This window comes from Urocampus carinirostris, chromosome 16 (genome assembly GCF_059441175.1).
Source record: "Urocampus carinirostris isolate Australia breed hairy pipefish chromosome 16, RoL_Ucar_1.0, whole genome shotgun sequence".
Classification (NCBI taxonomy): Eukaryota; Metazoa; Chordata; class Actinopteri; order Syngnathiformes; family Syngnathidae; genus Urocampus; species Urocampus carinirostris.
The window spans coordinates 24,762,423-24,784,478 of NC_142364.1; the positions used below are offsets into that span (position 1 = coordinate 24,762,423).

Consider the following 22,056-nt stretch of genomic DNA (forward strand, 5'->3'; position numbering starts at 1 on the left):
GCAAACCATGACACATGATAATGTCATTTGAAGTACAGTATTAGCAAAACATTTCCAGCCAGGCACGGTTTGGAATTTATTATGAAATCTGGGGCTTGTTTTCAACAACCATTTTACATTTGTACAGATGGATGCATCAGTGTCAAGAGTTTGAAAAGTGGAGACTGAGCGCAGAGGAGTTTTCCTGCCTGAGCAAACACCAAAGGTTGTTTTTAATAGAAAAACTTGGGAGCACTTCCAGTTGAGCTAAGATGCACAGGACGCAGCCACAAATTGTGGCAACTTTGGACGTTTAGCAAGAAAACAAAAAAACAAACCAAAAAAAAAAAAAAACCAGATTACATCCAAATACTGCGTCTCAATGGAAGTGCTCCAAAACAACAGAACAAGTCCAGACTATTATACTTTCAGATAATTTAACCCCCCAAACATAATACGCAGCCACAAAAAAAAAAAAAGCACACAGCAGTCAGTAAATCAGGACCTCCCTACCACCATGACAGCCCCCCCCCCATTGAATTATCTACTAGAAAATGTGGCCATTTAACTGAAACCGTTTGACGTTTTCTAATTTCCTTAAAGTAGTCGATGAGATTGAAACACCACACACCAAACCAAAATTTGACCAAAAGAAACAACTACCTTACTTCCAGTAGTTTCATTGGGATTTAAAATTTTCACTTGTGACAGAGCAGTTCTGACATTTTAATTAACTGTGCATTTAGTGGGACCTGTTAAAAATAAAACAAAAAACAAACCCCAAACCACTTTACGTATTTTGTAGCCGTACTGTACAACTTAACAAAAGAAAGTGGTGAAAAACATCAGTCTGCTTTGCAGAGTGTAAAGAATTGTCTCGGAGAGCATGAGGGATGATGCTGGTGCTCCACTACACCACTCGCCGCACTTCGAAAAACCTCTTCAGGTAGTAAATCTGTCCCAGGGTCATGGCCACAAGAACGAGGGCCTCGAAAAAGGACCACAACACTACTCGGCTGTTGGTGTTGTCGTTGACTGGACAAAAAGCAAAGAGAGGGCAGGTCTGTGAGTCTTTTCTTAAAAAGTTTTTCACATAAAAGGCAGAGGGCAATTCAAGCCCATTGATAACAATTTAATATAATCATCAGTTTTCATTCTAAACATGCAGTATAAATTACATCATTATGTTGCAAGACTGGTGTGGCTTTTCTCAACAATCCGTGTGCACTTACTGGCTCTGTGTATCCTCTCACGGACCTCCATGTACTCCTGCTCATGCTTGACCGCCGTCATGGCCACGGCCAGCTCATTAATCATCTCTTCCAGCTTGTTTTGGTGCGCTGCCATTACATATAAACAAACAAAAAGTACATCAGTCACAACAGCAATGATCTATACAGCACAACATTCGCCATGCAGAACAGTTTTCTTTAGAGTGAGTAAAAGCTTCCTGTCCAACTAGCGTGGATTACCAGAACTTTTTTCAGGCAGCGTTTTTCCACCGTGCGGCAGCAAAATCACACCAAGTCCTTACACGCAATACCGTGCAACTATTAGTGACTTTCAACTACAGACAGCAACTCTGGTTAGCCCAGTACTTCCCAACCTTGATTGCGCCAGAGCACATTCTTTGTGTGAAAATTTTTTACACCAAAGAATTAAGCTACTGCATTGTAAATGTCCTGCCATCAATTTGAATAGCTTGATTTTTAATAGATAGGCAAAGTTTTTTAATCAAAACAACTTTCTCAATTGACAGTAGGGCTGCAATAAGTCAATGTTGTCAACAAAAATTTCATAGTAGAAATAGCAGACAATGAATTCCATTGTCACATTTTTCCAACAGTGTGACACATCTCTACCTGAATATTATCTTTGCTTAGATTCGCTCATTCTCAGTAGCGTCTCTGTCTCTAGCGGTAACATACAGAAACGACAGTGCCAACATCATGGACGTGTACCAAAACTTATAAAGTTTCGAAGCATTTTAGCCTAGAGGTGCGCCGCTACTTCCCGGATTTTCACTTATCGCAGGTGGTTTTGGTCCCCATTAACCGCGATAACCGAGGTCTTACTGTATTTGATTTTGTTTCCTCCTAAACATATCTTTCTTAAGGACAGACATTTGCGAGATTGGCCATGGTAAGGATCATGTGTCCTGTCATGGTTCGTTCATAGCCAGCAAACCTTTGCTCGGGTTTATCTAAAACTGGCATTGGTGAATTAGATTATAATAATATGGAGTATTTTTTCTGACCAATTGACTGTCATAATGATGTGCCCTGGCACAATAGTCAGGAATATCTGGTTTATAATATACAGAAAAAGTCCACTTTCTATCTGCCTACCATCCCACGTGCCACCGCCTGCAAGGAAGGAGGAAAAGAGCATCCAGAAGACAGTCATACAAAAGTGACTCAATGAGGGAAAGTGAAAGGCAAAGAGCAGCATGAGGGGACCTAAAGCAAAGCAGCACTCATTCACCTTCCGTCTCCATGTCCTGGCCTTTAGGTGCCTCTCCAATATCGATGGTGAACACCACGATCTTGGGAGTCATGGTGGACATTTTGTTGCTGAAGCAGAACTTGTAGGTGCCGTCCATGTGAGCTGCCACTGAATATTTGCCACTCGACTCCCGGTCTCCCTTGTAGATCTGCTTTCCATCAGGACCGGTTATCTGGAAGGAATCAAACTTGAATTATTAAATCAGGCACATAACAGTATAATAAAAAAGTGTCATGAGTACTTTATTAGTCAGTGAATTTCTGTTGGTTTGTGAAGTTCAGAAAATGAAGAATTGATACATTATAATAATCTAAATTTGAGTACTTTACAACCATTCGTTTAGGGTTAATATGCTCGTTTTGATGTAAGACCTGCTGACCATGTTAGGCCGGGTGTAGACTCCTGAAAATGGCTGATAGCCAGTTAGCCTAAAAGCAAACAGAGAAGTAATGAAAGGTTGCAGTTTGTGTTTTAGAGACAAGTCACCTAAGTCACCTGAGCAACTAGCAGGGTTGCTATTGGAAAACAACAAGGTGGTACATTTCACAAACACAGACACACAACAAACACACAGATAGAAAAGTCCGGATGACTCTGACAAGTGAAATAATTAAAATACACAATGGCTGTATTCATGGAACAAGAGTAACTATGTATCAGCAAGTTAGACATAAAAAGGGCGAATGAGAATGAAGTAATTACAGGTTTACAAACGTTAATTAAGACCTACATGGCATCATCATTCTTGCATCAGGAAAAATACGTTAAAAGTTAAAATAATCTAGTTTTCAAAAAGAGAAATTGCAATCTTTTGGTAATTACATTTATTTTAATAGTTTCATTCAGATTATTGTAAACTGCATCTACGCATGCTTCTTGCAAACGACAATGGTGTTCCCATGCACAACACCTGTAAAGCTCTAGCCAATGAGTCACCAATGCCTTTAAACAAGTTGAAATGTATCTGGTCAGTAGCCAGCAAGCCAAGAATGATAAATTTAGCCATTTTTCAGGTAAATCTAAAAGATTCATCAAAGGCGTTTTTAAAGTATACATGTAAAAAAATTGTTTAAACTCAAACTTTCTAATGCTCGGGAGTAAATTATTTAAAATGTTGACATTTGACAGCACTCTAAATATAAATAAACGTAATCGCATAATATTTGTATGCAGTCCACTTTTATACATAGAATTATATTACTGAATGTGAAGCCAAAACAACACAGTACTACTTAAGTTCGGTCCAGATTTTATATATGTATAATTTTATATAGAGACAAACTTTTGACTATTTTTTTTTACAGTCCTGGTGTTACACCAATCAACAGAGTTTGGGCTGTACGTGCCTATGGAATCCAATATGTGTTCAATATTGAGACACTTTGTGGTGAAAACCCACAGAAAAACTGTAAACAACTGAAAAGGCCAGCCAAACACCCAAAGCAATTTGATTGGGTGAGTCTTAGGAGTGGGCGGATCTCTGCCCACATTTCACAATCCTTCATGTTTATCCGTATCCTTTGCATTTACAATATTTTGTGACATTTTTTACAAAAGAATTCTGCTCGCATCTTACCTTGAAATCATTATGTCAAAAATGACAATCGAAATGAGCCTCGCCAGTCTTAACAGCGAGAGACCAATTTTAAGAAGTGTATTTGTTAATAGTGGACACATGCACTGGTAATAGTATTTCAAATATTTCATTAAAAAACCAATTGTCACACAGTGAATTAAAATGTGCTGAACAATTAGCTTATGTCCGCAAAGCAGGCTTGGTGGTTATGTTGAATTTTGTCTTTGAATAGATCGTGTGGCTCTCAAAAAACATTTGTTTTTAAACTTAAATATTTTGCTTCCATGTCAAAAAAGGTTCCCGATCCGTGCATTAGGGTGTTGAATAAGACAATAAAACATTAACGGCTGTCACCGAATATATTTTCCCAATATAAAGGTGCAGATTCACGTGTTACTGAGCACATATAAATAGGCAGAATCTGGGTTTTAATGACGTCAAATTTAGAGTGTGATGACAAACATTTTGAAGAATAAAGTAAAAAACCAAAACACACGAATTCTTAATGTAATGTAGCACGTCGATGACAAATAAACATTAAATTTCATGGTCTATCTTTTTACGTTAAACTACTTTTAAAACAATAATCCCTACTCTTGTAAGAAACCAAAACACGAAAGACAAGTTTCACAGGATTAGCAACGCCGCCGCTAACAGATGGCGGCTGACGGGACAGGACCACCAGGCCTTCGCCGGTTTGCAAGCACTTTGATTCAGTAGTTTCACCGGGCCAACGCAGCCCCGGTGGGCAGCTCACTCTTGCTCCCTTTGAGCGTCTCACCTCCACGTCGATATCCAAGAAGCCTCCTTCGGCGACCTCGAACATGAGGCCCATCTTGGTGCCTGAAGTGACATGCTCGTAGAAGCACTCGTCAGCTTGGGCGTCGATGCTAACGAAGTAGCCGGACGCAGTAGCGGAAAGGACGGTTAGCAAAACAAAAAGCTCCGAAGTGGTAAACATTGTTCGCGGACTTCAGTTAAAAAATGAAGGATTTGGGAGGAAATGTTATCCCAGTTGCAGTTGCGTGCGGCAGAGGTAGTGCGGGAGAGAAGCCCAAAACTGCAGCGGCCGTGTGATTGCCACGTACGGCTTAGACGGCGAACGGCGAGGGTCAAACCTAGGAAACTCGTATTACCCACTACTACGATTTTTTTTTTAGAAATAATATTAAAAAAATACACAAACTTCGACAGTTGTCAATCGAAATAACAATTCCATGCTTTTTACAAAAATAAAAAATAAAAACGAAAGAGTCACGGATTTTCAAATGTATTTTCATCCATTATCCATCCATCCATTATCTGCACCCCTTATACCCAGTAGGGTCGCGGGGGTGCTGGGGCCCATCCCAGTTATCTTCGGGCAGTGGGCAGGGGACTGGTTGCCAGACAGTTGCAAGGCACACAGAGACAGACAAACCACACCTTGGGTCAACTTGGACCGGCTAATCAACCTGACATGCATGTCTTTGGAATGTGGGAGGAATCCAGAGTGACCGTAGGAAACCCATGCAAGCACGGGGAGAACATGTAAAATCCGCACAGGAAGGCTGATAGCTGGATTTAAACCCATGACCCCAGAACTGTGCCGCGGACGTGCCAACCACTCAGCTGCTGTGCCACCCTTCACATGTTTTATTTAATGCAAAACGTTTATTAGCATTTACAAAGTGATTTGGGATCATTCAACACTGTTCAGGAGTGTCACTTGACAATTGTGAACATCACATTACACTTCGAGGTTTCTTCATTTTCCTCATGCTGAGGTTTTGAGTTTTTCCTCACTCCAAGAAGTCTCAAAGGGCTGTTCATACCACGGACTATTACAGACTACAGACAATTATTACACCATCCCCTGATCTAAAACCTACATGAGGGCAAGGAAAAACTCAAACCTTCAGTCTTTTTTATTAAGGGCTATACAAATAAACATGACTAGACTTGACTACTTTTTGACAAGTTTGAGATGCTTAAAATATGAATGAAGCCTGTTGTTAAAATAAAAGAAATTAGTTTGGTTTGTTATAGTTTTATATTTGTGTAGAATGCACGATACATATGAATATTGGTAACATCACAGTCATTGTTGTGATTTGGAAATTGTACATATACATAAGTGTCCCTCTTTAAATATAGTGTGTTTTTATTTTTTAATATACAGAAGCTTGGTTTTATTGGGTTGCTTTGCTCCCATATCATTGTTTGTATAATGCATAAACTTTTTTGAACGGGCAACAACCCCAAGTTACCTCATGTTTTATGATTATGTGAATCATTCTTCTGTAAACGGCATTCTGAAGTTAAAAGGGCGTTTTAAAATTAGAACAGATAAATAAAGTACATTAGATGTATAGATTATGTATTTTTAATTGAATCCGGTGATTAAAGATCTTTATCCGAGTCAGATCAGGAGGCTTCTGGTAACCATGGAAACTAGTACTTATGTATCTGTTTCATGTGGGGGTTCAAACCCCTACACAAAAACGCCCTGAAGAGGGATGGGTGCCACTAGGCTGTACTTTCCCAAGACACACCAGAGAAAGTGCCCCCTCTGATCAGGCTGGTAAAGGGTTCCACAAACCGTGATTAATACATGTTTATGTTTCGAATAAAATTGTGTGATATTGGTGTGCTGAACGTATAGTTTTCAACGGACTACCTTACTAAACGAAGTTCTGATTTTGCTCAACTGCAGTTCTGAATTTGTACACTTTCTATGAAGCACACTTGTGTATAGCTTTTGGTGGCTTTGATTTTTGCAATCAGGAGATGAAATAAGATCTTGCTCTGTCCACTCCACGCATCAGCAGTGTCTCCGGGAACGGTGCATTCGCAATGATCGCTGCTTGGCTCTGTGGCTAGAACCTTTACTCAGCCTCTCGGCTGGAGCAAGTGTCTCGGCCCCTTGGCTTTGTAGCGTATTATGATTTGAAGGATAACGGATAATGGATAACCGATAAAGAATATAGAACAATAACCCTTGCAAAATCCCCCCCAATGGTTTTGAAAAGTTTAGCTTAAAGCAAACTAAAAATAAATGCTAACTTTATTTTGAAATCAAGAAATAAAATACAACATAATACATTTGCTATGTTTTTTTAAATCATAATATGTACGTTTATCTTTGTGGATTAATTGCCGAAAAGGTTTAACATGGGGACAACATATTTGCAAATATTTAAGTGATTTCATAAAATATTGTGATACACCATAATTTCATTTGTGGTACAGTAATAACATACATTAACTTTTTGCGCAAGCGCAAAAATAGAACTAGCGGAGCTTGATTTTATCACTCTGTTGTCCCGTTGTGTAGACCGTCGTTGGTCCATTGCAAAAGGGGCGGTGCAATAGTAGTCAGGGGCTGCACCTTGTGAAAATCCAACGAGCCCTTTTCGGTTGTCGCAGGTTTGGTGACGTCCAACAATCGACTGATTCTGAAGTCCCTGGGACAGGCCTTCAAACCAACTTTTTCGTGCGAGAATATATCGTACTATATTTGCGGATGCCGTGATTTTGGCGCACGTTTTGGCCGGAAATGAGCCGATGAACGTCTTTTCCCAGTGACTCGAGGGAAAAACGTTCAGGAAGGTTCGCTATCTAGCTACTGGAAAGCTACAGTTAGCTGCCAAGGTGGAAAGGAAGTGGAGTGAAAAAAATGACATCTCGGAGGTAAGTGCTTCCATAGAAAACAACAACCGAAGCTGGCGTTGGGCAAGTTGTCTAGCCGTAACTCCAACTAGCGGTCTTTTTTTTTTGTTTGCGGTTGCACGTCGTTAAACAACCTCCAAGTGTCCCCGACGTTTGTGGGGGGACGCGGTGGCAGCCAGCTCGTCGGAAACGATTAGCCCACACCAGTGACCGGTTGTTTACCTCTCCCTGCACACATTGTAAACAAAGCAATTAAATAACCGAGCTTTCCGATCGCTAATGAAACTTTTGGATTCCTCTCTTTTGATTTCTAAGTGCTCGTGATGTCTGTAGTATGTGACAACATAGACCACAATACAACTGTGAGCTCCTTTATGTACAGGAAGAAAAGAGCTTTTCAACGAGACAAACAGTAAAACAATTTAGGATGAAGAGTGATAGTGTAATCCTAGATAAAGCCAGTTTTGTTTAATATGGGAACTTATACAATTATTTAGGCTTAACGTAATACAAAGTCTAGTCACATTTGTTTGCAAAGCCCTTTATTACAGATAGTCTCCTAGGCCTGTACGGGCCATACATATAACATCCTCTGATCGGAAACCTACATGAGTGCAAGGATAAACTCAAAAACCTCAGCATGAGGAAAATAAGAAACCTTGTAAAGGGGCCACACATGCGGTAATTCCCTTTTCCAAATGCCCAGACTGCAATGGATGTTAGATGGTCACCGACAGCCATAACATAGTCAAAACCAACAATAAACATTAGTGATAGCTGACATCTTGCAAGAATTCCAATACAGCAACTACAAAATCAGTTATGTTGTTGCTGTTTTGTCCTTTTTTTCAGGTGGTTCCACCCTAACATCACTGGGGTGGAGGCGGAAAACCTGCTGCTTACTCGCGGTGTAGATGGTAGCTTTTTGGCGAGACCAAGCAAGAGTAACCCTGGAGACTTCACTCTGTCTGTACGGTAAGTTTTATTCAACTGCGCATCCTTAAAGTGGATCACAGAGGTGCCAAAAGCCATTGCCCAGCTGTCTTCAGGTAGCAAAGCGTTACTGTATTGTGTTCACAAAATGTAATGAACAAATACAATTGTGTGTTATCATAGTATGTACAAATTGAGAGAACATTTATGTACATGAACAAAAAAAACATACATTTAAAATGTGTGTTTCTTGGAATTTCACTGATAAACTAAGCCATTGATCTCATTTCCCCTGCCCTAAAATTGTTACATGGCATCCAAAAATAATCCCAAACATCTTGATATTGAGTTATGTCTAATCAACTAAAATGTCTGCAGTTTGGATGGGATATTACTCACAGAAGTGGTGGCTGGATGTTTCCAAAGGATGACATCCCTTTTAAATTAGCTGACTCTTTTTTAGTCTTTGTTTTTTGATCATGCTATTTTGCATCTGAGTTGCTGTTTGTCTCGAGGTAACACTAACAACAGGTCACATTTGATTGCCCAGATCTACAAGTTCTCCTTTTTCTACCCAGTTATCTCATATGACAGTGCGACACAAAAGGTGGCAATGACTAAGCCGTTTCAACATAAATTTAACAAAATGCTTGGTGCTTTTGAGTCACTTTTTCACTAAACAAGTTTAAGCGCTTCGGATTCTGTACATTTTCAGCTGATTTCTGAACAACTGAATGGAATTTAATCTCAAATTAAATTTAAGGCCACAGCTACATCATAGTAAAGTTTGTCTTTAGGCGGTTTGTTATGATTTGTAAAATTGCAAAAGTATTATCTTTTGAAGTTTAAAAAATATCAATTGGGTGAAAACCTCTTGCTTTTGGATTTTGAAAAATCTGACATAAGTCTGCAGTGAATAACTAAATTTTAGTTACACGTGTGTTCTTGAAAAAGTAGAAGCCTCTTGCAGACTAAACACTAATGATGGAAAAAAACAAAGCTTTCTCAATCAGAAAATCAATATCAAGCGATGTGTCAAAATTGTTGAGTGTATGAAGCATTTTCCACAATTCAGTGTGTTGAGTCTCGATACAGCTTCACCAATGCTTTGGTTATTGAAGAAAACATGTTGAAATGGTTGAGTGCTTAAGACATTTGACACAATTCAGTGCAGTGACATCTTCTTGACAAAAATATATTGCATTTTTGTTTAAACAAAATGTAGTGTCATCAAAGTAATCAGATCTGTGGATATTACAGTGGTTACCTAGCTTGCTTAAGATGCAGGCAGTATTGGGTTTGAATCCTGGCCTGGCATGAGTGTTGTGAGTTTGAGTGTGCCAAATTGACTGACTTGACTTCTCCCGACCTGAGTGACATGGCGACGGTCACCTGTGTAGCGTTACAACGCTTAATTTTTGTTTTTGCAGCCAAGTTTGTAGTAAAATGAATCAAGTGGCGTTTATAAAGTGGAGCTGATTTGTATTTGATGTTTTGTGCTGTGCTGAGGCGCCAAGTGAGGTAAATGTCCATCAGGGAGTCGAAGGGGCAGGCAATGATGCACTGGGCGGGTTTCAAAAGAAGTCTGTTTTTTGATGGTAGCTTGTCCCTTATTGTCCTCAAGGCGGAATGGTGCCGTTACACACATCAAGATCCAGAACACGGGCGACTATTACGACCTGTACGGTGGCGAGAAGTTTGCCACACTTGCTGAGTTGGTTCAGTACTACATGGAGCATCATGGGCAGCTCAAGGAGAAGAACGGTGACGTCATCGAGCTCAAGTATCCACTCAACTGCGCCGATCCAACATCAGAAAGGTGAGTCTTTATTTACATACAGAACACTTCACGAGGTACATCATCATCGGATACCATTTATAAGATTTTTGTATCAAAAAATGTATACACTGAGTTTTACTGTCTGATCACTGTGTATTTGCAGATGGTTTCACGGACACTTGTCAGGACGTGAGGCAGAGAAGCTGCTGACTGAGAAAGGCAAGAATGGCAGCTTCCTGGTGAGGGAGAGCCAGAGCCACCCCGGGGACTTTGTGCTCTCAGTGCGCACTGGTGATGACAAGACGGACAGCAGCGACAGCAAGCCTAAAGTTACGCACGTCATGATCCGATGCCAGGTGAGCCTTGATTGCAGTATTTTTTGATTTGCTATGTTTACTTTCTTTAGAGTTTTTGCTTTTTGCAAGTATTTTGTAAAACTCACCCTGCCACGTATTTCTGTGACATTTAGTGTAATACATTAGTACAAGCATTCTTTTTTACCATTTATACCTATTCTAGGTTTGCTTATTCCTCTCAATCTGCAAATTAATTTTACCCAACATTAGAATTTAATTATTTATTCAATTTAAAGGTATACATTTTGGGTGTCCTGAAAGGTGCTTTGAAAAGGACTTCCGCGGATCTTTGAAAAGTCTCAAAGGGCATTGAATTTATTATTCTAAAAAAGGCCTTAAATGGCATTAAAATGTCTCAAAAAGTTGAACACATGAATATGATTTATATTGGTTTGAACTAAAAATCTTTAGTAACATTTACTAATTTGAATGAATTTTTCAATAATTCCCCAATTTACTTTCATGGCAACATTGCGTGTACACAATAATGAAACAATCAAAATGGTGATGTGGTTTCAGTTGGGCTTTTCAGGGCAGACGCATGTCTTAGGTCTACTCGCAATACACATAGCAACTTCGTTTAATTTTGACCGTGGGAAAGTACATTTAATGAGAAATGGTTGTCCGATGAACGTTTTTCGCCATGGCTAATGTGTACCAGGCACAATGTATTATTTGAAAGAAATATTTCCTTTTTGTTTGTTTGTTTGTTTCAATCGTTTATTTTGTCGACTTGATCTTAAATTTGATTTTAAAAGTCATTAAAAAAGCCTTGAATTTAAGTTGTTTTAAGCAGTGGGAACCCTATTTGAAATAAAATGTTTGATTATTACTGAGGATGGGGTTTTTCTTGTGGGGGAGACCTTTGAAAATCTTAAATATACATCTTAAATGAACCTATTGTGATCGTTTCAGAATAGAGTGAATTTGGAGGGGGGCGGGTTGCTTGGTTTGAACTTTTGCTTTTTAATTTTAACTGTTTCCTTTTCATCGCACAAAATCTCCAAGGCCAGAAGTTAGCATATTAGTGGTCTAGTGCTTCTTACCAATTCCTTGTCTAGGAGATTTGCTGTAGGAGACAGAAAAAACACAGAAACTTTTGCAGAAACAGAATATGTTAACCTGCAGAAGTTTGACTTAGCCTTTACTCTTTCCAGCACGATCTGAAGTATGACGTGGGTGGTGGCGAGAAGTTTGATTCCCTTACAGACTTGGTGGAGCACTACAAAAAGAATCCCATGGTTGAGACCCTTGGCACAGTGTTGCAGCTCAAGCAGGTAGTTGTTTGCTTTTTTTGTGTGTCCGTAGCCTTGTCCTGCCGCTATAAGTCATCCTTTAAGCACATATTTTGTCCTGTCTCACTTTCCCACCCTTTCGCAGCCCCTCAACACCACTCGCATTAACGCAGCTGAGATCGAAAGTCGAGTGCGGGAGTTAAGCAAACTGGCAGAGGCGACTGACAAAGTCAAGCAAGGCTTTTGGGAGGAGTTTGAGGTGAGCTTTTCACTCACTTTTTATTTAACACGTCAAGCAAACTTAAATTTTGATTTGTGACCATACACAACATTTTAAAACTCACTTGGTAATTCTTAATCGATGAAATCAGCAATAGCACATGTGTACAATAGATAGACCATGTAAAACAATGTGATCAGTAAAATAAAAACTTAGGACAAATATTGTTAGTGACTAACCGAATTATTTCTGTTCAAGTCTCAAGGTCCCAGGCAGACATCAAAGAACACCTGGGTAGTTCACCTATACTGAAAATGGCTCACCATTGAAATGTTTAAATGTAAAGAATAAGAGAGGGTATTTTGGTAGCACGTTTTCTAAGTAGTGGAAGATCGTTAACCTGATGAGGGTCTTCACATACATCAGCAATTCTTATTATTGTGTCTTTAATGATAAAACATTTTCTTAGATTTACCTCATCAATTATACACAAAATTGCCCAGGACCCTTTCCTGGGGTAGATTTGTTGTGTGTTGTTGACAGAACCTTTTTTGGTCCCACTACTAATGATTACAACATAGTAACATCATATTATCAGCATAACTGTTATGAGTTAAAAATGTGTATCAATCTTCACATTATTACCATAACAAAGTAGTAGTTTTCAGATTTAAAAATATTGGTAAGCCCTGTGCTATGCATACGATAGCATGTTAAGTGCAAATGAGTAGCAAGCCAAGGGCTACAGATTGGCACGCTGCTTTGTTTTTAGCATGCTTTGTTCTTATTGGCATCCAACGAGTCTTAAAAGTTGTCATTTCCTCGCAGACCTTACAGCAGCAAGAATGCAAACTGCTATACAGCCGCAAAGAGGGCCAGAGGCCGGAGAACAAGAACAAGAACCGATACAAGAACATTCTGCCTTGTGAGTCAGAATGACTCTGATGTTCTCTGATTATGGGCCTGCTGCATTGTGGACAATTACCAACTGCTCTTTGCTTTCTGTGCCCAGTCGACCACACTAGAGTGGTCCTTACTGACGGGGACCCTAACGAGCCGGGCTCTGACTACATCAATGCCAACATCATCACAGTAGTATCGTCTAGCGCGGTAAATTCCCAGCCCATCGTGCACGATTGCTGATTTTACACTGCATCACCTCTGACTTGTGGCTGTGTTACGTTCAGCCCGAAGGAGATAACAAGTGCAACAGCACCAAGCCGAAAAAGTCGTACATTGCCACCCAAGGCTGCCTGCAGAACAGCATCAGCGACTTCTGGAGAATGGTGTTTCAGGAGAACTCGCGAGTCATCGTCATGACCACCAAGGAGGTGGAAAGAGGGAAGGTAGTTGCACCATTTTAAGTTTTTCTCACCTTAGCTGAAATTTGTACATAAATAAGGTTTTTTATAGAAATGTGTACTTTTGTATTTGAATTACCCTAATATTAAAATCTTAATAATTCCTGAATTTTAGAGTACATTAAAACAGGAAGGATCAGGGCTCTCGAAGGCCCCCTTTTTTTCCAAGTAGCCCATGAACTTTGCACACCAAGAATTCCTTCACCACAAATATGAGATCCATATAAAAGTTCCACCTTTTCATGCAATCTGCTTCTTGTAGTTACAAATGAATTCGTAAAATCAGTTGAAGGCCTTAGTTGTGGTGGAAAAAAAACACGAGGCAGGACTCCTAATTATCTGGTATTCTTTATCGTTCCTCACTGCAGACACAAGCCGGATCTTTTTTTCATAAACAATACAGTGTGTGCACTTCCTCTTTTGTCTACTTCTCATAGGTTGAACGCTAGGTCGCAATGAAACAAACACTGCGGTAGAAAAAAAGGTAAAACGTGGGAAATATAAGAGCAGCACTATTCGCAAGTAGCGATATGCTCACGAATTTGTCCAACCAATCAGCTTTCATCAGTGCAGCCCTACCACCATGAATCGTTCAGGGTGCTCAACAGTAGTTTGGGTAATCCTTAAAGCTTGCATTTTTTTCATATTTGGTTGATCAGAATTTGCTCGAATACATTTCTGCACCCATTGCGTTAGAATTTTTGAAGTAGTTTTGTCCTAAAAGCAAACATACTTGGACTACCTTGCAGACAAAACACGGCATGTTATGATAGTTTGTTTCATCTGCATGTAGCATTACTTGAATATAATTTGATTTTTGTATATTTTTTTTTTTAATTGATTTTTTTGGGGTATGCTTTTGTCACAATTCCTTTCCCATATCTACTCTTATCTATTTAGTCTTGAACAGTTTCGCTGCCCTTGTGTGTGTATGTCGACAGAGTAAATGCGTGAAGTATTGGCCAGACGTGTCCGCCCTGAAGGAATACGGCGCCATGCGCGTTCGCAACGTCCGAGAAACATCGGCGCATGACTATAACCTCAGAGAACTGAAACTCTCCAAAGTGGGGCAGGTAATTTTTCTTTCTTTAATTTTTCTTATGTGTTGTAACTGGGGATACCACTTTTTTCAATACATATAGTTCAGATTAGTCCTTGATACCAGTAATACAAAAAGTCGCATTCTTTTCCCCACAAAAAACAGACTTTTGAAGACATGCCTATAAATCTCAACATATTAGTATCATACATTTAACAATTATATAATATTTTTAGAATTTTTAGTTTTTAATTCTAAGACTGTTTTGAGTACTGAATAATTGGTTTGCATCTGAACCGATCCTATATCTGTTATTGCCCTATTTTTCATATTATAGGGCGCAACTGATGATAAGGTGCACCCCCCAAAAATAGTCTTTTGTAAAATATTTTTCATTATTTACAGAAGTGTTTTTCAACCTTTTTTGAGCCAGGGCATGTTTTTACAATGGAAAAATTTTGAGCCACACATCTTACTAAAAATGCGATAAAATGACACTAAACAGTATGTTTAATTACAATATAGTTTATAATACCCCCAGTTTTTACAGCACATACACAGCAGACCTGACGATCTCTCATGGCACACTAGTGTGTCGCTGCACAGTGGTTGATAATTACTGATTTACAGCACTATTTCACCTGGACCTCAAGGCGCATTAAATTGAGACTACAGCAAGAGCTTCCATGTGTTTTTGGTACCTATTAAAGAGCATTAATATGTGCCGCTGATCGAAGCCGCAAAGCATTTTCTGCATTGGCGATCAAACTCGAGTAGTGTCAGTGAGAGCTCTAAAATGTTTCCACTCGGCCTCTAGTGGTACGGATGACACATAGAATAGCATTGGACCATATCCTATTATCACATTATTCATACTAATGGTGCCACAACACTGATTGGCATAGTGCACAGTGTCTCCACTTCTTCCCCTGTGCGTCAATAACCTCTCTGTTTAATATGTATGTGTATGTAAAAGGGCTTCATAGTATTTTGTTGACATTTTCTCCGGTCTCTAAAATTCGTTGGTAAAGAAGTGGAGAAACAGTTTAACCTATCAGAATGGACTTTGTAAGTCAGTGTTCCTGGCATTATGAGTTAAAATAGTGTTATAATGAGATAAAGTCTAATGCCTCGTCGTAGGTGGTAAAGTGTCAGTGGTAAAGTGTCCGTGCCATCATCGATTTCTGTTGCATGCAATAGTTTGATAATTATTCATGGATTTGATTAATCATTGCACAATTGTTGCTCAAATACAGAAATATGCCAAAAACCTAATATGGTAACGCATACCTATATTTACCATATGCATTTCCAATCTTATCCAAAATATTTTGTGGTCCATAAGCCTCACTGTCACTCACAAATTCTGCCGAAATTGGGATTTATTCGCTGCACTTTATAGTCGGGAAAATTCGGTACTTGGTGTTGCCCTTTCCTATTTTAACTTTCCGTGTTGAAGAATGAATGATATGATGTGTCTGTTTTATTTTTATCTATTTTTGCTAAAGGGCAACACAGAGCGCACTGTTTGGCAATACCATTTCCGGGCCTGGCCCGACCACGGTGTCCCTATGGACCCTGGTGGCGTTCTTGACTTCTTAGAGGAAGTCAACTTAAAGCAGGAGAGCATCCTGGATGCGGGACCCATCGCCGTCCATTGCAGGTAGAGATTTGTGATGGTAGTGGATGCTAGAAGGCCCGTGCTTACTTGCCATGCTTGCGTCTGCAGTGCAGGGATCGGACGGACTGGCACTTTCATCGTCATTGACATCCTTATCGACGTAATCAGAGAAAAAGGTGTGTGCGTGTTAAGTCTGTTTGTATGTGTTTGCATGCATACGCAATTGTGTGTTTGTGTGCATTCCAGGCGTGGACTGCGACATCGACGTTCCCAAGAGCATCCAGATGGTTCGGTCTCAGCGTTCTGGAATGGTTCAGACAGAAGCTCAGTACCGCTTTATCTACATGGCTGTGCAGCACTACATCGAAACGCTGCAGAGGCGCATTGTGGAGGAGCAGGTCCCGCCAACTTCATCTCCTTTTCTTCTTTTTGTCTAATATTTGATATTTCACTTTTATAGTTTTATACAAAGTATTCTCCGCACCAGATTATTATACTTCTCCTTCATCTTCTAATTTTCTCCATTTTTTACTTTTCTTCTTGCTTGTTCTTTTCCTGTTTTTTTTCTCTTTCTCCCCCCTCTCTTCATCCCTTCCCTCTTACTCTCCTTGTTTTTCTCCTCTTTTCCTTACTTCATTTTGTCTTTCATTCCCTCTCCTTTTGCTTTTTCTTATACCCCTTCTTGTATGTGTTCTTCTCCTTCTTAAAGAACATATGATCAAATTTTGCATGCATTTTTGTGATTTCCAGAAGAGTAAGATTAAAGGTCGCGAGTACACCAACATCAAGTATTCTCTGTCGGACCTGACGGGTGGCGAGCAGAGTCCCCTTCCTCCGTGCACGCCACTTCCCACACCTACCTGCACAGAGTGAGCACTTTTTGAGCCATTTTCCTGATTGGCGCTGGCTAAAAGCTGTGTTTTTGCACGTGTCTCATGCCAGGCTGCGTGAGGACAACTCAAGAGTGTACGAGAACGTTGGCTTGATGCAGCAGCAGAAAAGCTTCAGATGAGAACCGCCTTGATTCCAGGTCAGTACAGCACCTTTTCACCACAGGCACTTTTTTGCCAGCTCAACACTAGGGCTGCAATTAACCTTGATTTAATTATGTGGAAAATTATATTAAACACAAGAAAAATGGGTACGATGAAAAATACATCTTTTTATTGAACAAATGCCCTACCTAAAACCAATTTGGCTCAGTGTTCGGTCAGTAAATGGTAATAATTTAATTTATTTGGTCCCCTTAGGGAAATTCATTTCCACTGAAAGTACCGGGGGACACTGTCAGTGCTGTCGCAGCAGAGCTTGTACCAAATGACCTATTTTCAGCACCTAGTATTCACAGGCGGTCTCACATCTGAGTACTAACCGGGCCCAACCGCGCTTTGCTTCCCGAGATGGGGCGTTCTCGGGATGGTATGGCCGTAAACTGTAAAGGCATCAATTCACTTATAAACCTACGTCCTTTTTAGGGACAGGCAAATAAATGACAAATTGAAATCAAGTTAGTATTTTTTTTTCCCTGTAACACAAGAACAGGCTCATTTGCAGCTGTAGAACAGTAAATAAATAAAGAAGTAATAAAATTTCATTTTGTGAAGTACATTTAGTGGTCAACTGCAAAGACAGTCACATGAGGACTTAACGATTCTCAACAGTTTGAATTCAAACATTTTTAAAGAGTGACGTTTGTTGTTTTTATTGTTTTAACAACTCACGTTGGTTCTTTGGACTGCATGCATTTAGTTTCAACTACGTTTGTAGGCACAGTCTGGCATAACACTAAATTTCTATTTTACAATGAAATATACACATATAAAATGTTCAATGCATACATCTAAACCGCATTGGCTTCAATGTTACTTGAATCTTACCCGAGGTGAGTCAGACTCCGTTTTGTTTAACTATCTGACATGCTCTTTAAATGTGCATGCATCACTGAGCTTCTGCCATGATATATGAGGTCTGCTTTGCAAATTTAGCTAGTAGTTTTTTTATTCACCGAATCAAGACTATAGTGCTCCCAAACTTTACAAGTTTTGGTAAACAAATTTGATGTTGAGGTTGCTATTTCTGTATGTATGTGTTACCACTCGAGAATTACGCTATTGCGCATGTGCATAATCCCATCATATTCATGTAAAGATAATTTACACTTTTCGAAAAACATGTCTGGCAACAATAGTCAACAATAGAATTTATTGTCGACTATCTCTATCTCTTAATGATTTTTTTTTTCAACAATGACAACTAATCATTGCAGCCCTAGTCACCACATGGACTGTCTTCTCCTGCAGGAATCCTGGCACCTGCCCGTAATTCTCCAGCTCCACCCCGCCGCCGACAACCGGACATCAACAGCACAGTACAAAAAAAAAACAAATCGAGAGTGTGGGGGGAAAGCTTTTGGTCCTTAAGTCAAACCCTGAATCACTGTGATGCTCATGCCGGCCACCAGGTGGCGGTAAATTCTCCTAACCCCAACCACTTTGTGTTCAATCAAAGCCAACATTTTTTTCTCTTTTTTTGAACTAAAGCAAAAATTGTTGATTGTTTGTAGAGTTAGCGGAGAAAGTTGTGTGCCAAACGTCAGACGTTCTGATGAATGGCCAACATTTGGATTTTTGACCTCGCCGCAACTGCCTTGAACACAAAATCGCACATCTGTTCTCTCGGCCAAATGTCCCATCACACGGTGCTCGCGAGCCTCGCCTGATTGACCCCGCGGTCACCGCCGAGTCCGAAATGTCTCTAAAATGTTTGTTTTTTTATGCGTATTATATGCCGGTCACAACTATTGGGGGCTGTTGGGCATTGAAGGGAAAGTGTAGGGAACCAGTTGCAAATGTAATCATTTGTCTCCTGGTGGAGAACAGTGCTAAAATTAGTGAATTGTTTTTGGATGCAAAATTTCAAAGTTCACAGAATGTCAAACTGAGATCACCTGAACTTTCACTACAAAGCGCAAATTACAAACTCTGTGAATGTTGTTTTAAACGTTATGAAACAAAATGCCTTGCGCGTATGTCAGCCTGCCGACATGATGTTGCTGCAAGTGACGAGAAGCCCGATAGCGCCGCTCATTTGTTTAGAGAAGCTTAATTCTGTTTTGCTTAAAGTCCTGGTCCCTTGCATTTTTATCCTCAAACAATCACTAACCCAGCCAAAGAAAATGTATTAAAATGCAATACTATATTTAGGTACTATACAAAGAGGAAAAGCACATAACCTAAAAAAATGAAATGGATAAAATACTAAGCCCTTTATATTCTATGGCTCACCTAAGGAACATGATGGTGGTATATAAAAAAACCTCTGCACTTCACTAATGATGTAAATTAATTCATTGAGTTTCTGTCAATTGTGAGAAGCAGTATACCGGGCACAGGTAAAACAACATTCTACTATTACTTCTTAACTAGTTTAATTCTACCCAAGATTTAGCATTGGAACTCCTAATAGCAGTTTTCTCTCCGTGGAGCATGCAGACATTTGAAGTTGTAGTGGGAAAACTTGTAGGTTGTTATACGAGCAGACCCTACTCAAGCTAAGTCTTCCATAAAGTCGGTTTAGCATTTTGATTTCCAGCTTCTCGTCTGTATACTAGCATGCTCTTTTTCCCGACTGCTAAGATATTATTTGTCAACTATATGTTCCTGTTAAAGGAAAAAGGTACATGCTGAAAACCTAGTGAGATACTATTTGAGTGGTCAAAATCATGACTAATTTAAGCTTGCAAACTAAACTATTGTTACAGTGTCTTAAAAACGTGTCAATGGGTGTCACAATGGCACCAGGGGGTGGCAAAGCACTACCTTTGTCTCAAAGATGCTCTTCAATCCACTTTCAAAAAAAGTTGTAGGTTATTCCTCGATGCCTTATTTTTGTCTGAATCAGGTAAAAAGTAATTAGTTGCCGTTACTAGTTAGCAGATCCCTTAACCATATGGGTCGTCGGGCATCAATCTGGACGAAACTCTGGATAGCCTTCTCCACTGTTGATGGTTCCTGGCCTGTTTTGGCAAAGTTGGAACCAGTCCATTCATTACTGTTGTCTGCCCAGGTTAGTGATGTTGCATTCCCCAATACTGACTGTACCTTCGTGTTGCTCCAGAGCTTTGGACATGATCCTCTCCAAGAAGATGTTGAATAAAGTTGTAGAGATAATGCAGCCCTGTCGCACACCGACTGTGGTTCGAAACCACCCTCCAATGGTACCATTGATCAGTACCGTATACAGTTCTTTAATGGTCTGAACTAGTTTCTGGTCCATATTGCACTTTCACATTGTGGCCCACAAGGCGGTTAGCTATACTCTGTAGAACACCTTCTTGAACGTGATAGCGGTTTCTCTGGTGTTGTTGAAACTTCTCACATAGGATGCGTCGATAAAAGATTCCCTACCTGAAACCTGCCTGTTCTTTGGCTAGGATGTTTCAGCCTCTTCAGTAGGACATTTAGCATAACTTTACTTCCATGGCTGATGAGACTGATGGTTCCGTAGCTGGAGCTTAGTTCGGGGTTTCCTTTCTTTGGCAGCATAATTGCTAGCATTTTGTCCATGCAAATGGTTAGTGTCCTGTTTGCCAGATCTTTCTGCATATCTTGATCAAGATTTCTAAAGTTACTTCATTTAATAAGTAATTGTTTTACACCCCAGATTTCTAGGACCCAAAAGTAGCACATTACTCTGAAAGTTTCATTTTCTTATATACTCACATTGAAGCCTCGAATTGGTTCCTTTTCACGATTTTGTCTCAAATGGAAAATGAATTTAAGTTTTTAATCTATAAGTTTGAAACTTCAAAAATGTCAATATGTCAAAAAGTTATAGGGTGCCAGTACTTTTGCAATTCCCAGAAAAAAATAATGGCCTGGGCTTCTGTTGTGCAGTTTGGTCCCCCCGATGCTTAACCGCCAAGCGCTATCGGCCTTCTCGTCGGTGTCGTCATCCGCTCATTTCAAACGTGGCCTGAAGATTTCCTAAAAAAGCCTTTGAGCCACACCCCCCTCAACAGGAAGACGCGGCGCTTCTCGAGCCGCCATGCGCGGCTCCGTCCGCATTCACTAAATGCCGCGTGCCGTCTTATGGCCGTGCCTTCTGTACCGTCGTGTGACTCTTGGGGGCGGGAGGGAAACAAAACAAAAATGTATTTTTGAACTTGTATATTGTACATGAAAAGAACGTACTTAAAAAAACATATCTACTTGCCAATAACAAAGCGTATGTATATGCATAGTGTTCTCTCTTGACAAACACACACACACACACTGACGAAAGAATTTATTAAAAATATTAAAAAGCAAAAAAAAACTGCAGTTAACCACGTTAACATCCTCACCAAGAATAAATGGCACGAGCATGCCTCGTTTCATCTCTTGTGCTTTGGTTTTATTCATTTCTTATATTTACATAAACGTGGACCAAATAACTTGGGAGCATTCGACGGTCATATGTGAGTTTTCAAGCAAAATGAACACTGTTTTTGCACATCTCAAAAGTTTTATTCTTAGAAAAAAGGCCGTATTTTTCTTCAAAATTATACTTTGTCCTTGACTCCCAGATGCCTTTGACAAAATAAATGACAATGTTCTGTTTGCTCTAACAACTTTTTATATGTGTTTAAGCACTTTTCATGTTGCTTTTTATAAATTTTGCTAAAAAAATTCTCTTCCATTATTATCAACTTGTTGCGTCAAGTTTCTCTTGTCAAGCATTTCATTTGGACCCCTTTTTGTGTTTTGGCTAGAACCAAAACAAAATGGATGGCTTTTTTGTCTAACTCCATCTAACCTTG

The 22,056-nt window shown here is 39.7% G+C and overlaps 2 protein-coding genes across 2 annotated transcripts; one reads left to right on the forward strand and one right to left on the reverse strand.

The window, feature by feature from the left end:
* Window positions 1-63: 63 nt before the first annotated feature.
* Window positions 64-5,170, reverse strand: tmed2 (transmembrane p24 trafficking protein 2). Its single transcript, XM_088355523.1, has 4 exons — window positions 4,842-5,170; window positions 2,464-2,656; window positions 1,212-1,319; window positions 64-1,014 (listed from the first exon to the last, which is right to left on the reverse strand). The coding sequence occupies exons 1-4, from the start codon at window positions 5,019-5,021 to the stop codon at window positions 890-892; spliced, it is 606 nt and encodes a 201-aa protein (XP_088211649.1). The 5' UTR covers window positions 5,022-5,170; the 3' UTR covers window positions 64-889.
* Window positions 5,171-7,469: 2,299 nt separating this feature from the next.
* On the forward strand, window positions 7,470-21,633 carry ptpn11a (protein tyrosine phosphatase non-receptor type 11a). Its single transcript, XM_088355756.1, has 16 exons — window positions 7,470-7,732; window positions 8,564-8,686; window positions 10,269-10,463; window positions 10,588-10,780; window positions 11,938-12,057; window positions 12,161-12,274; window positions 13,064-13,160; window positions 13,248-13,345; window positions 13,423-13,581; window positions 14,538-14,669; window positions 16,144-16,298; window positions 16,365-16,432; window positions 16,503-16,654; window positions 17,007-17,125; window positions 17,199-17,286; window positions 18,557-21,633. Exons 1-15 carry the CDS (start codon window positions 7,719-7,721, stop codon window positions 17,266-17,268), a joined length of 1,809 nt encoding a protein of 602 aa, XP_088211882.1. The 5' UTR covers window positions 7,470-7,718; the 3' UTR covers window positions 17,269-17,286; window positions 18,557-21,633.
* Window positions 21,634-22,056: the final 423 nt, after the last annotated feature.

Coding starts and splice junctions, on each gene's coding strand:
- tmed2 (XM_088355523.1), bottom strand. CDS start 5,021: ATGTTTACCACTTCGGAGCTTTTTGTTTTGCTAACCGTCCTTTCCGCT. Junction 2,657..4,841: donor TCTTGGATATCGACGTGGAG/GTGAGACGCTCA, acceptor GATTCCTTCCAG/ATAACCGGTCCTGATGGAAA. Junction 1,320..2,463: donor CCAGGACATGGAGACGGAAG/GTGAATGAGTGC, acceptor ATGTAATGGCAG/CGCACCAAAACAAGCTGGAA.
- ptpn11a (XM_088355756.1), top strand. Junction 12,058..12,160: donor CAGTGTTGCAGCTCAAGCAG/GTAGTTGTTTGC, acceptor ACCCTTTCGCAG/CCCCTCAACACCACTCGCAT. Junction 16,655..17,006: donor GGCGCATTGTGGAGGAGCAG/GTCCCGCCAACT, acceptor TGTGATTTCCAG/AAGAGTAAGATTAAAGGTCG.